This window comes from Vombatus ursinus, unplaced genomic scaffold, assembly GCF_900497805.2.
Source record: "Vombatus ursinus unplaced genomic scaffold, bare-nosed wombat genome assembly UNPS02014789.1, whole genome shotgun sequence".
In the NCBI taxonomy this organism is placed as follows: domain Eukaryota; kingdom Metazoa; phylum Chordata; class Mammalia; order Diprotodontia; family Vombatidae; genus Vombatus; species Vombatus ursinus.
Window position 1 is genome coordinate 26,672,172 of NW_020954567.1, and position 14,866 is coordinate 26,687,037.

The following is a 14,866-nucleotide window of genomic DNA, read 5'->3' on the forward strand; positions in this document are numbered from 1 at the left end:
TAGTAGTAGTAGTAGTAGTAGTAGTAGTAGTAGTAGTAGTAGTAGTATAGTAGTAGTAGTATTAGTAGTAGTAGTAGTTAGTAGCAATAATAATAATAATAATAATAGTATTAGATCCCAGTTATTCCTGCTAGATAAGAACATATTCTTTAATCCTTTTCTCTCAGAGCCACTAAAAACTCCTTTTTATTAATCACTTACATGTTAATTCAGTCAAGTTCTTATTGGGCATAGAGAGGCAGCCAAAGAGCCAAGAAGACCTGGATTCAAGTTCCATCTCTGATATATAATGGCTGCGTGATCCTGGAGAAACCACTTAAACTCTCAGTGCCCTAGGCCAGTGGTGGAGAAATGGGGAAGGTCACTAAACCATAAGTAGTTGTATATTGACTTAGTTTTAAAGTATAATGTTATTTATGTTTTATTGCATTTTTGTTTATTTTGTTAAATATTTCCCAAGCATACAGTCATTTGATACCTCTGCTCTGGGCAACTTTCTAAGACTATAAATTTCAGTGAGGGTGTCAACCTGCACCAGTATAGATAGTTTCATCATCTGGGAGTTCCTATTGCCAAAGAAATCACACTTATAAAAATAATTATTTGAATTACCAAAAGAAAGGAAAAGCTTAAAGTCTAAACTCCAGTTAAAAAAAAACAAACAATTTGAAAAATACTAGAACTATTGCTAAGATATATAGTTAAATCTGCCTTATGACAATGTCGATTACTAGTCATTTTAAACATTCTGACCCACATTTTTGTTGGTCAGAGGCCTATCAAATGTTTGATTTGTTGTAGATGTAAATGCTGATGTTTGCTGAGAAAAATGAAGATTTTAGAAGAATATTCTCTGTTGTAGGCTGTGAGCAGATTACAAGCCACTGCTATTGTGACATTTTAATTCAGTAAAACAAACTAACTGAAAAGAGGGTACATGTTGCAGAAATGAGTGATTTAGGAAATTAAGTCAAAATAACTTAAAATACATGGGCTGAGTAATATTTACATTATATACTTCTCTGTCAACCCTCTGGAAAGAAAAAAACTTAGTCTTTTCATTGTAAGATTTTTGAATGAAATTTGAAGTATTAGTAACAGTTAATAGTAATAACTACTAGAAGATATAAACCCAGATGAAGCCAAAGAAGTTTACGTTCTATTCTTAGAGATCTTTGAGGTGCCTCCTTCTTTACATGTTATCTCACTCATTAGAATATGGACTCCTTGAACACAGACACCATGTGTTTGCCTTACTTTGTAACCCCAATGCTTAGCACAGTGCCTGGATAGAGTAAATGTTTAATAAATGCTTGTTGACTTACAGAATGACTGACTTCAGCTCTAAATTCTATGATATTTTCTATGATACAATCATGTTTTGGTAAATTTTGTGAAAAATTGCCAATCATCATTCGTGTACTCATAACTTTTTTTTTTTAAAGGAAATTTGTGTTCCTAATGGAAACTGTCTTGGTAGGTAATGTAGCATATTTTTGACTCCAGATTCAAATGAGTCCAAGAGCCTGCCAGTTTTTCTTAGTTGCCGACTCCTTCCTTTTTTTTAGGGTTCTTGAGCCCTACAAAGATTCTAAACAGTGCTGTTTTGTTCTGAGATCCCCATGATAAATGACCAGCATTTCCTGGATACTTAGGGTTCTGGGGCTTCCTCACTCCTGGGGAGTATTTCCTTGCCCGCCCTACCCTTGAAGGCAGAGACTGTTTCTGTTGCATCCCCACTGCCTACAGCCATGTCTGCTATATATCAATCATCAATCAAGAAGCATTCATTATGCACTTACTATGTACTATGTACTACCTCTGCTAGGTGCTGAGGTTGCAAAGACAAAAATGAAAGTCTCTGCTCTCAAGAAACTTACATAGTAGGTTCGTGATAAATACTTGTCAACATAATTTATATTTTCCTATTTTCTCAGGTACAGAAAAAAAATATATTGCTGGTACTTTTGGGTGGGAATTGGGGATACTTGTTCAAAATACTTTATTCTGAATTTTGTTTTAAGAAGTGATGAAGAGATTAAGAACAATAAACAAGAAAATTGCCTCTTTTCTGATGATATAACTGGCGTCTTTCCCCAGATAGGTAAAATTCAGAACATAGACAGGAGTGAGATAGCCAAAAAGTAACGCCTTAGCAAGAAAACAGTTCTTTTGTAGTGAGGTTTAAAACCAGTCCTCTTCCATCTATTGAACACACGAAGGCACATGTTACCCTCACAAACCAGTCAGGAGAGATCTTCCAGGAGGGGAGTTAGTCCCAAATGGTGTTAGTATGTCTAAGCTTATGATTAGCCAGAGGACATAAAGAATTCTTGGGGCAGCTAGGTGGCGCAATGGATAGAGCCCTGGCCTTGGAGTCAGTTGGACCTGAGTTCAAATCCAGCCTTAGACACTTAACACTTACTAGTTGTGTGACCCTGGGCAAGTCACTTCACCCCAACTGCCTCACCAAAAAAAAAAAAAATTCTCTACGAATTAAATGGTGAAGTAAATTAACACTTTCAATCCACTCCTCTAAAATTCTAACTGGAGCAAATTTATATTAGCAAGAATATCTTATGGTTGGGTAAAACTGTGGATTCAGCAAAGTTTATAAGCATTCTGCTTCCCCTTTCCTTTCAGGAGCATCCTTCCCTGTTCTTCAGCCCCCCGACCCCCGGCCCACCCCACAGTGTTGAGTCTCCTTATTCTATTTCTTCCACTTATTCTGCCCTCCCCTGTCGGGCCTCATGCTCCCTCACTTTATATCTCCTTGGACCCCTCTTCAGACAGTGTCAGGGATTATTAACTGATTCATAGAGATGACTAAACCTGGAGCTATCATTTGCCTCCCAAAAGTATGAAACTTCCATTTCTCAGCAGACCCTTGGAATGATTGGAATGACTAATGGTGAGAACAAATGCCATAAAACTAAGCCTGATTACAAGAGATATTTGTGGACATAAGGAAATGTACAGTCCCCTCCAAGTTCTACAGTGAGATCACCCCACAATACTTGGCCTCTATGCCATTTGCCTACCTTGACCTATAGAGATGGCTGATCTACATAGGATGTAGCTAGATTCAGAGAGCTGATTCTGGGATTTTATGCTGTTTTAGCCCTTAATCATATACTACTTTGTGTTCTATGATTACTTCCCATGTACATGTCTTGTACTCACAAGATGATTATGAGTATCTTGTAGCTAGGTGCCATGTCAATAACCTCTTTTTTCATGTTCTTGCAGCATGCAATGCTAGGCCCACAGTAGATATCCAATAAAACTATGTTTATTCATTGGCTATAGACAATGTCCCTAAATAGAGAAAGGAATAGTAGATTGAAAGAAACAAAGTATTTGAAATACTTAATAGAGAAGGACTGATTCCTAGGTTAAAAAAACAAAACAAAACAAAACAATATATCCTATAAAAAGCTTGGCATAACAGATATAGTCCTGAGTTTGGTATTAAGAAGGCCAAGGTTCAAATCCTAACTGGTAGAGCTGATGAGCTTCAGGATTGTTGTAAGACAAAGGCTGAGATTCACATTTTGACACTTTAGTAGTTGTGTAACCCTGGGTAAGTCACTTAATTTATCTGTGGCTTAATTTATCTCCAGGACTTATTTACTGAGTCAGGCTGAAGAGAAAATACCTACACCTGGAGCTCCCCACATACTTAGAATTTACAGATACTTTGCATATTTGATTATGCCTATATGAACTGGATTTTCTCTCCTTATAGGACTTAGATGACTCTACAAAGTATCTATTAATTTTACGTGGATGAACCACTTACCTCCAATGAGCATTTTATTTTTCTGTCTCATCCATGGCTACAGTTCATCTATCACAACATTTTGCTATTATCTTACTTCTGAAAAGATGAGATGTTTGCTTTACATCACTATTTTAGCTGACTAATAAAGTTGGAGCTCTATCTTAATAGAGTATTTTTAAAGGAACAAGAAAATAACCAAGATTTATTTTTGACCAAGAGTTTAATAATTCATTCAGAATAAATACAGGACCACTTTATTGAGTGTCCAGTGGGATCTGAGGAATAATGTAACTTTGAATGTTAACATAAAAAACTTTCATTTATTCATTTCAGACTATTTTAAGTGGTAGACTGATGTGGAAAGAAATATGTGATTAAATATTAATCAAGAAAACCACAGATATTAGGTGGTTCTTCCACCAATTCTAAATGGTTCCTCTCATATATGTTTATGTGTGGAAAGAGGTGTGAGGATTAGGGCAGCCTCCCTGTGTAATAACCTCCTTTACATAACATTTTCCAAATCTTAATGCATTTTCCCTCTCATTTTTCTTCCTCTTTCTTTTTATGCTACAAAGGAGCTGTACTTTTTGCATTTTAACTCTGTAATAAGGTAAAAGTTTACGGGGGAGGAAACAACATTCAGAATTTCTACTGCCATCCTTAAATTCTAGAATCTGAAAAAACTCTCAATACACAAAGAGCTTTCTTCTGGCCTCATTTTTCACTTTTTACTTTTTTTGATGGTGTTACAGTGATTACTGCAACTAATCAAATACCATCAGAAGACCCAGAAAGTAATGATTCCTGCCTCCCCCCTCTCTAATCCATCTTACACACACCTGTCAAATTAATATAAGCAAAACACGGTAAAACTCTGCTAACTGAGATCTTGCAATGCTTCCTAGGCTACCCTGAGATAAAATGGGAGCTCCCCTGTTTTGCCCTTAAACCCATCACCATTTGGCCCCAGCCTAACTTTCAAGGCTGGTTACACATTATTCCTTCTCAATTCTATCTTCTAGCCAAACTGGCCAACTTTCTGTTTTCTATAAGTGACGTTCCATCTTCCACTTTCCACCTATGCCCAAGCTGTCTCCCCCATATCTAGAATACTCCTCCTCCTCATCTCTGCCTCTTGAAAACTAGCTCCTCTGAAGACTCACCTCAAGCAGCATCTACTTCAAGAGGACTTTCCTGATTTATCCAGTTGTTAATCCACCCTCCATTACCTTGTGTTTATTTTGTATATATCTTGTATTTCCCTGTGTGATGATGCTCTCCCCCTCTCAAGAAAATATAAGTCCTTAAAGGCAGCAACTATTTTTCCCCCTTTCTGTCTTCAGTACTGAGCATAGAGCCTGGCATTGCTTGATGAATTCAATTATATCGTGCTTCATAAAATCTTCAAAATCCTAGCATAATACCTATAAAGTATGCTCATCATCTCACTCACTCTTATGACTGTCTCGTGTTTCATATTTGTCACCTTTCTATTTTGTTCTGATTCTAGATAAAAACTCGCAAGCCTTTCCATAGTGAATGTTGCTTTGGCAAAAAGAGAGCCTTCTGCTTTTGCTGCCTTTTGGTCGCAGATGGAGGGAGGAGTTTTGCCAATAATTTCTATAGTAGAAGAGGGCTTCAATTTGAAGCCCTGTCTGCAGTCACTTATAGTAGCGGTAATGCTAATAGTATGCAAATGACCTGTGATTTCCATGGGATGGTCATCCATCCGTGATTTAATTGACTAGTCCCAAGTGGTTGTCCAGGTACATAGAGACTGGCATAACTGGCTGTATCTAACACCCTAGGCTGCCTCTGTAAGAATAATGATAACAATAATTATGAATCAATAAGCACTTATTAAGTGATTACTATGAACCAAGCACTGTTAGACTATTAGCTCCTTGAGAGTAGGGACTTTTTGTTTTTTGTTTTTGTTTTTCTTTGTATCCTCAGTGCTTAGCACAGTGCCTGGCACATAATAGGTACTTAATAAGAGCTTGCTGTCTTAATAAATGCTTATTCAACTGTTCGAAGTTTGGGGGATACGAAGAAATAGAAAAAAAAATCTTTGACCTCAGGGGCAACATTCTAACGGGACTTATTGATAGTTACAGTAGACAATTAAATGTAAGTCTTCCAAAGTACTTTTTATGAGCATCATTTCATCTGATCCTCACAACATCCGGGTGAAATAAGTACTATTACTATAACCACTTTTTCCAATGAGGAAGCTAAAAATTAGAGAAGTTAAGTGATTTACCCCAAGTCATAGAACTAGTAAGGCAAGACTGACCCTAGGCTTCCCAACTCTAATGCCAGCACTCATTCCTCTCTTCCTTGCCAAGAACTATTTCCCCTTGGAGAAAACAGTATCTCTCAGAGGAGGCATACTGAAAAAGCCACACCTATTAGATATTATCCTGATTATGCTTCTTTTACTCTGGGGGAGAGGAAATAAATTTCCAGAAATTGAAGGAATAGATGAATGAAAAAAGCATTTTTTAAATACTTGCTATATGCCAAGCAGCATGCTGAGGTCTGGGAATAAAAATAGAAAAATTAAAACAGCCCCTGTTCTCAAGGCTTTCATACTTTATTTAGGGGAGATAACACACACAAAAGTTCAGTTGTGGAGCTAATGGAAAGGTTTGGAAGGTCTCAGACGGGGCAGTTTGGAGAAGGAAATGGCAAACCACTCCAGCATCTTTGCCAAGAAAATCCAAAGAGGGTCACAGAGAGTTAGATACAATTGAAAACAACTGAACAACAGCAAAATAAGGGGCAGTATATGGCAAGGTCCAGCAATCCTTAGCTTACATAGTATATCAGATAATGCTAGGGGCCTTGAGGGCACAGAAGTAAGGGCAGATGATAAGGTCTAGTCATTGCCAAAAGAATTAGAAATTGTGTGAGCAGTCAAGTGGTTCACAGGCAGGAACTAAGGGAGGAGATGATGGAAAGACCAGGCAAAGGGCATCATCGGTGGTCGGAAGACTTCCTTCCTCCTAGCCTTTCTGGAGGAAATAAAGAAAGTGGCAGGCTTCCTTTGGAAATTTAGGAGCGATTGTATCTGTGGTTTTAAAATTTCTTCATGTGTCAGAAATACTTTGGTGACATTATGTAACAGTCCATGTGAACTCAATTTCAGCCAATATTTAATGGCCTTCATATAGTTTCTAGGTAAAAAGCTGAATCACATAATAAAGATTAAATCCAGAAACAATAAATTCTCATAAATACCATTCAACAGAAATTTCTGAAAAAAGATTGCTTGTACCCAGCCTACAGGACACTTTTTCCATTCTATATGGTATTCATCAATATTCTAGCACAACAAAACAATATGGACTGTCTTTTGCAAAGTATCATATAGATTCTGGCATGTTAAATTGATCTTTTGCTGGGATGCAGCTGACTCTCAAGTGCAAGTTTTCTGTGATCACATGTTTTTAAAAAAAGGATGTTATAAGTAAAAGCTGATTCTGCAGATTAAAATGGTCTCTTGCAAAACAATGGAAGAACCCTGGTTCAGGCACTTTCACAATTCAAACTGCAAATGTTGTTAGTCCTAGTTATCTATGTCTAATAAAATGGAGTGTTAAGTAATAGTCATCTCTGAAAGATACAAGGTGAGAAAGTAGAAAAAGAACTCTGCCAGATCTCTTATCTAATTCAAGGCATATTAATGGAAGCTTAGCAGTTTTCCCTTTCAGGTTTTTAGCCACCTTACTTCAGGTGTTCCCTGAGGCTACAATGGAAATTAATAGGATCATAACTCTAGAGCTAAAAGGAATCTCAAAGGTTACCCAATTCAACCCATTCATTTTACAGATGATAAAATTGAGGCTGAGGGGGTTAAATGATTTGTCCATGTTCCAGTAATAATATGAACCCAGGTGCTCTGACTTCAGGGCCAACATCCTTTCCCTGTTACCATGTTGCGTCCCACTGTGGTCTTGTAAAAAGCCTGACAAATGGTTTAATTTTTTCACATTTTCTAGTAGTTGATCTTTTCCCCTGTCATGATAAGGTATGGTAAACACAGTGGTATCAAACTTAAATAGAAATGGATCCCTGTGGGCTGCATATTGATTTAGAAAACAAAACAAAACAAAATAATACTATGTTGTAATGTATTTTTATTTATTTTGTTAAATATTTCACAATTACATTTTGATCTGATTTTGATCTGGCCACACTCTAGGAGCCTTATGGGCCACTGCTGTGGCAAAGCATTGAAGAAAGCTCTCTTTTCTTTCTTTTTTTTTCTCCTTCTTTCTTTTTCTTACTACCACCTTCCCTCACACCTAGATGGAGACAGCCTAGGACCCTGAACCCAAGAGTCTTTGAAAAAGGAATCCTTCTAATCCAATAGCTGTATCCATCATGCCAGGAAACAGTCCCTGCTGTCATTCCTGCAAGTACCACTTCTCCAGCTACTGAAAACCCAGAAAGCAAAATTCTTGTCATCAAAGACCTTGGCATTGTCAAATAGTTCAACATCAGAAACTGATGTGATTTTTTTGAGTGGAAGTGACATTTGAGAAGAGGCATTACCATCTGCTCTGCCACTGCACCCTAAGGACCATGGAGCCTTTCTGACTTGTATCTGAAACTTTCAATATGAATTGTCTTCCCAATTAGCATGTGAGCTCCTTGAAAGTAGGGACTGTCTTACTTTACCACTGTATTCTCAGCACTTAGCACAGTGCTTTACTCATAGTAAGCACTTAATTTCTTTTAAACTCTTCCTTCCTTCCTTCCTCCCTTCCTCCCTGCTTCTCTTCCTTCTTTTCTTTCTCTTTCTTTCTTGCTTTCTTCCTTCCTTCCTTCCTTCCTTCCTTCCTTCCTTCCTTCCTTCCTTCCTTCCTTCCTTCCTCCCTGCCTTCCTCCCTTCCTCCCTTCCTCTCTTCCTTCCTTCCTTCCTTCCTTATCTTGGATTTGAGGCATGAATAGAAAAAACCAAAACCTCAGCCAGGAGTTTTTCATCCGTGAGTCCCTGAAAGCTAAGTCTCTAAACATGACTTGCTGAGTAAACAATTTCCCTTCCCTTCAGTTCTTCCTCTCTTTGCCCCCCCCATCCCTGAAAAGACTGATGAATTGAGAATTCCAAAATCCAAACCTTATTCTAAATTTAATCCAAAGCTTCAACTACTGCATTACTAAAGATCTTCAAAGATTTGATTCATTGGAATAGGATGCTCTAATTCAAGATGAGAATGATTAACACAAACTAATTTTAAGTGACAAAGACAAACACAAAGCATTTGCTTTTCAGTACAGTGTATTGAGTACAAGTCTGGGAGTGAGTTAGGAGGACCTAAGTTCAGACACCTTACTAGTTGTGTCACACAGGAAGCCATTTAACATCTTAGTGCCCCAAATATTTCTTTAAGACTACAAGAATAGCTTTGTAGTATAATAGGGTCACTTTTTTTTTCTGAAGTAAAATCTAAAGGATATTAGAGTGAGTGGTCTGTATTATGTGTTTCAATTACCTGCTTGACTTTGTCACAAGAAACCTCTGATGAAGAGAGTATAATCTGTAAATCTATGTAATGTGTAAAAAAACACACACATTAAAGTGACCAAAAAAGAAAAAAAACAACAACCCCAACTTACCTTGTGGTCTGATGCTTTGTTGTCTGGAACAAGTTGCAACTGGACTGACTGGTGCCTTTGACGTTGTTCAGGAGAAGGGAATTCCTTTTTGACTGAATTCTTAGGGCACATAGATAGATCTAAGCCCGGATTGAGGTCCCTGGATGATGACCTTGCAGAAATAGCTCTGAATAGCTAATAGGATTGACATAAGAGAATTACCAAAACCCATCTATTAACAATAGGCCAGTGAAATAAAGAGCTTACAGCCTTCTTGTAAACATAAATTCTTTCTATCTCCATTAGGAATCAATTGTAAGAAGCTATTATACCTTGGCAACACCCTCAAAAAATTCAACAAGTGTGATTAGGAAAAAAAAAATTGATTTTCATTAAATTCTTGTGTTCTTTAAGAGTACATAGGAACTTGAAATCCTAGAAAAAAATATGATTTAGCTCATAAAGCTGAAAATTATCTCTATTTTCCACTTGGTTTAATAGCATATACATTGAGCATGAGAAAGTTAGCAACTGGATATGATAATAACATTTTGAATTTTGTTAGTACTTAAAATTATTTGACCTTTATATCTTTTATATTTATTTTATATTCGTTTCTAAATATGTCCCTCCTGCATTTCAAAATGTCCCTTCCTCTCCCCTACGCAGCAAGTAATTCATTGTAGTAAAGATTTTAAAAGAGATAGCAGTATAGCAAAACTAACCAATGCACTATGTCTGACAGTATTAGCAACATTCTGCATGTGTGATGATTGTGAGGATCAAATGAAATAATATTTGTTTAAAAAAAAAAAAGCACTTAGCACTATTCCTAGCACAGAGTAGGCATTTGTTATTGTTGAGTTATTTTGGTTGTTCCAACTCTTTGTGACCACATTTGGAGTTTTCTTGGCAAAGATACTGGAGTAGTTTGCTACTTCCTTCTTCTCATTTTACAGATAAGGAATTGAGGCAAACAGGGTTAAGTGACTTTCCCATGATCACACAGCTAGTAGGTATTAGAAGGTGGATTTGAACTTAGATCCTCCTGTCTCCAGGCCTGTTACTCTATCCACCATCTCACCTAGCTAGGTTCCTTTTCATTGATGTTCTTCAAGTATAGGCTGGACCACCACTTGTCAGGGATGTTTTAGAGAAGACTTATGGTCAGATACTGGTTGGACTAGATGACATCTGAGGTACCTTTCAAAACTGTCTTTTCAAGAAATTAAGCAGTGAAAGAGAAAGGAGAGATGGAACATTAAACAAATGGGATAAAAGGGCTGAGGGAAGAATTTTAATCAGATTGGAAGACCCATACATGTTTGTTAGACAGATGAGAAGAGGCCAATAGTGAGAGAGGAAAGAAGGTGAATGAAAAAGGGAGGATGACTGCTAATAAGGTCGTGGAGGAAAGTATTAATTAGCCTGGACACATCAAGCAATTCTTGGGTTTAAATCAGAAGTGCAAGAAATGATAACATAAGGAACTTAAAATTAGGAAAGTAAATTAAGATTTATTAGAAGAATCAGTGAATTGGGGCCAGGGGTGGTGGTACATGCCTGTAATCCTTGCTACTGGGGAGACTGAGCTTGAGATCTCTGAACTATAGTGGGCTCAGGCTGTTTATTATCTGAACTCAATCAGGCATCAATCCCCCTGGGAACAAGAACTCATCAAGTTGGCTAAGGAGGGGTGAACTGGCCCAGGCTGGAAACAGAGATCAAATATTTCATGCCCATTAGTAGTGGCATTAGGCCACGAGTAGCCACTGGATTTCTAGTCTGAGTGAAATGAAGAGACCTGCTCTTTAAAAAAAAAAAAAAAAAGGTATGGGAGAGTAAATGTACTCAGGTGTCCCTTTTCTTTTTTGCAGAATCAGTAGTTACCACAGACTCATAGTTAAATAGAATGCTGAACTTGGAATTAGGAAGACCTGAATTTGAATCCTGTCCTAGTCCTTATTAGCTGTGTGATCTTAGGCAAGTCACTTAGGCTCCCTCATTCTCAGTTTCCATATCTGTAAAATGAGGATGATAATAGTGCCTACTTCACATGGTTATTATGAAGCTCAAATGAGATAACATATCTAAACCACTTTGCAAACCTTAAATCACTATGTGAATGCTAGTTATTGTTATGAACCATTAGACTAGTCAGTCATGCATAACCTCAGGAACCCAGATTCTCAGTTATTGGGATCATGGCAAGTCTAGTCAATTAAAAACAAAACAAAACCCAACAATCAGGAAATGTGTGGATCATAGTTGAAACCAATGTCCTGTGTGCAATCAGTGCCCCATGGGACAGAGAAGGTTTTGAAAGGCTGGATAGAAAAAACTGCTGGCAGCACCTTCATGACAACCCCTGGAACAGTCTTTTCTAAGGTCCTTTAAGGACAGACAGAGGGCAGGAGGCTTGTGAAACAAAGGACATCATATCTCCAGGAAGGGGCAGTAGAAGGTAAGAGAAGTTAATCACTTATAAACAGCAACATAAGTGGAAAAGCAGAAACTCAGCATGGATAAATATCATACAGAGAGTTAATGGAGTTAGCCTAATTTTACCAGTTATTCCTGCCCCCAGTGAGTTGTTGGAATACCTCTTCTGTGACCTTAAAAGAGAGAAAGTAATGATATTGAGAGGGTTTGAGGAATAGAGGTAACCTGAGGGGATATTATCTGTGGTGGCCTCAATCTCAATGAAATAGAAAGCTACATAATATCCTTTTAGAATGTATGTGTATCTGAGTGTGGAGTGAAGGGAGTGGGCTATGTTGTTGGTGCAGTGGAGAAGGAGATGAGAACAACATGGAAGGATTGTCCAGCATCAGGGTTGTCTATCATGAATATGTAATGTGTAATGTAGCTTATAATCTGTAGCAGTGGAGAGAGGTAGCCTTACTGTTAACATCATATATCCATCAAATCACTGAAAGGTAAATTCAGAGCATTTTTCAGTCATTAAAAACAATCTAGTTGTCTCTAAGTCTGCAGCTAAAACCAAAAACAGAAAAAAAATGCTTTCTCAGAAGAGTTTCAATGATGAACAATGGATGATTACTGTTATAACTAAGGAGGTCCCAGATATTCTTGCCATCCTTTCACCTTCATTAATAGTTTGGGTTTAAACATATTTGATTTATATTTTAAGCCTACTCAGTGGGAAGAAAATGTTATCTTTTTAAAAGTTGATAGTAACAATCTCTAGACAGTAAACCTGCTCAAATTAGGATTTTTTTCTCCCTCTTTTTCATGAAAATTCAGGTTGATCTTTCACATCTTTTCTCTTCCTATCCTTAAGTTGTTTTTTGAGAGCTAGTTATTTTTAGAGTCATCAATCTGGCACTTGAACAATAGTCACAGAACAAAATCCCAATACCTGGTCTGGAGGTGGGGAGGCAGTTCCGTGATAAACATTGATTAATACCTTTCACTTCATCTCTCAGGAACTCAATTATTTCATCTGTAAAATGAGGGCATGGGATGGTGGCCTTTGAGATCTCTTCTAGATAACGATCCTATGATCTTTACAAGTTGGATGCTTAAATGAGGTAATGGATATATAGTACTCTTGCAAACTTTAAACATTATTGTTATTGTTATTATTACTATCGCCATACTCTAGTCACCAGCCTTCCAGTTTGGAGATGGCTTTGTTTTCTGAGCCTCCTGCTGTACTCCTGCTAAGCTCAAGAAATATTTATAAAGTGATATAAAGGAGTTTGCTGGTAAATATTTAACAAATGGTCTCTGCACACACACTTTTAAGTTGATTCTGCATTATTAACACTTTCTAAAATCTAGAAAATCAACAAAACGAATCTAGCCCTGATTTATAGTTGATCATGGATCTCATGCTCACATCAAAAATTTAGCAATTGGTCATCATAAGCTGCTTAGAACTTGCTCCAGCATACCTCTGTTATTTGCTTTCAGTATTACAACTCCAAAATTACTCTTCAAAATATGTCAAATATCATTAGTTAGTCGTGAGGTCAGTTTTAAATCAGTATTTGCTAAATTTCTTATATATTTAAAGAAGCAAAGGTTAAAACTAATCAGCTGTTAAAGTTATTGCCATTCCTTAAGTCACTTCAATAGGATAATGTTAAATTTTTTCTTTAAAAGCCCAGAGTGGTCAACATGTTACATTGTAAGAAGACTGCAGTTATATGGTTGGTATTACCAGAGTAAGGACTCATAGGGACAAGAATATAATTTCTCTTGTTATGCTTGTAGACAATATGGAGAGATGTAGATAACATAATCATAAAATTAGATGAATGTAGAATTAGTTGAATGCTTGGACCCAAAAGAATAACCTTTAATAGTTCCATGTCACTTTTAAATGAAGTCTCCAAGGAGTGTCCTGGGGATCTGTGTTTGGCCCTAAATTGAATGTTTTTATCAATGATATAGATAAAAGTTTAGATGATCAAATTTGCAGATGATATAAACCTAAAAGGCATAACTTATATCCAGGGATTTGAAATGGGATTCAAAAAGACTGACAAATGTGAACATTGGGCTGAATAATATAATAAGAAATTTAAGAGAGATAACTATAAAGTGTTATACTTAAGTTAAAAAAAATCTAGTATCAAAGAAAAGGAAAAAAAAACTTCTTAACAATTAGAACTATCCCTGAAATGGAAGGGCTACCCCTGGAAATAGTGGGTCTCCTCTCACTGGAGGTCTTCTGGTAAGAAGATATGTTAGATATGATGGAGAGGGGCTTTTTGTAGAGAGGTTGGTTGGATTAGTTAGCTTCTCAAGTCCTTCTCAACTTTTAGATTATGTGATTGATTAATTTGAGTTTATATTATACTTAATATTTAGAAAGTGCATTCATGAACCAATCTGACTTGAATCCTAATCATTATAAAAGGATATTTATATATGTATACTTTTTCTCCAATCATCAAACAAAACCAAGAAAATATCAATAGACGTTTCATAAATATTTCTTATAAATTCTATGCTCTCACATTTTTGTCATTTTTATTGTTTTTCCTTTACCTTGTATGCTTCTCTTCAGTAGTACATTTTATTCTTCTGGTCAGTTCTTCTTATTCTTGTAGAATTATGTACTTCAATAATTCTTCTGTCATAGAGTTTTTATTCTGAAGATGGTGATTCTTTATTTTTCCCTTTGCCTCTTCCTTTTAATAAGATGCAAACTTTTCTAACTCTAGCTTGTCTGCTTCCTCCTTTCCCCTCCCCTAGAAGCTTGACTGGTTCCAAAAGTGTTTTGCTCTGGTACACTCAGAAACTAAGGGTTGCTATATCTTTACCTTCCCACATCCTTCCTTTGGTCAGGCATTGTCTGTCCTGTCAAGGAACTAACCACTGGTTGATTATGTAAGACCTTCCACATGACATGTCTGCTTTGCCCTAGTTCTCCTATTCCCACTAGTTTTTTAAATAACTTTTTAAAAATTATTAACTTAATAAAGATCAACAAACATGAAC

General features: G+C 36.8%; 1 protein-coding gene across 2 annotated transcripts in view; it reads right to left on the reverse strand.

The window, feature by feature from the left end:
- PDC (phosducin) overlaps nt 1-14,664 on the reverse strand; it is a 24,076-nt gene extending 9,412 nt beyond the window's left edge. The window contains exons 1-3 of one of the 2 annotated variants that reach the window (XM_027868506.1): nt 14,414-14,664; nt 11,960-12,006; nt 9,413-9,586 (exon numbers count right to left, since the gene is read on the reverse strand). In XM_027868506.1, coding sequence (XP_027724307.1) covers nt 9,413-9,523 — 111 coding nt within the window. In that variant the 5' untranslated portion in view covers nt 9,524-9,586; nt 11,960-12,006; nt 14,414-14,664. The remainder of the gene's footprint in view (nt 1-9,412; nt 9,587-11,959; nt 12,007-14,413) is intronic. The other variant, XM_027868504.1, reaches the window with a different exon arrangement.
- Between the last annotated feature and the right edge of the window lie 202 nt (nt 14,665-14,866).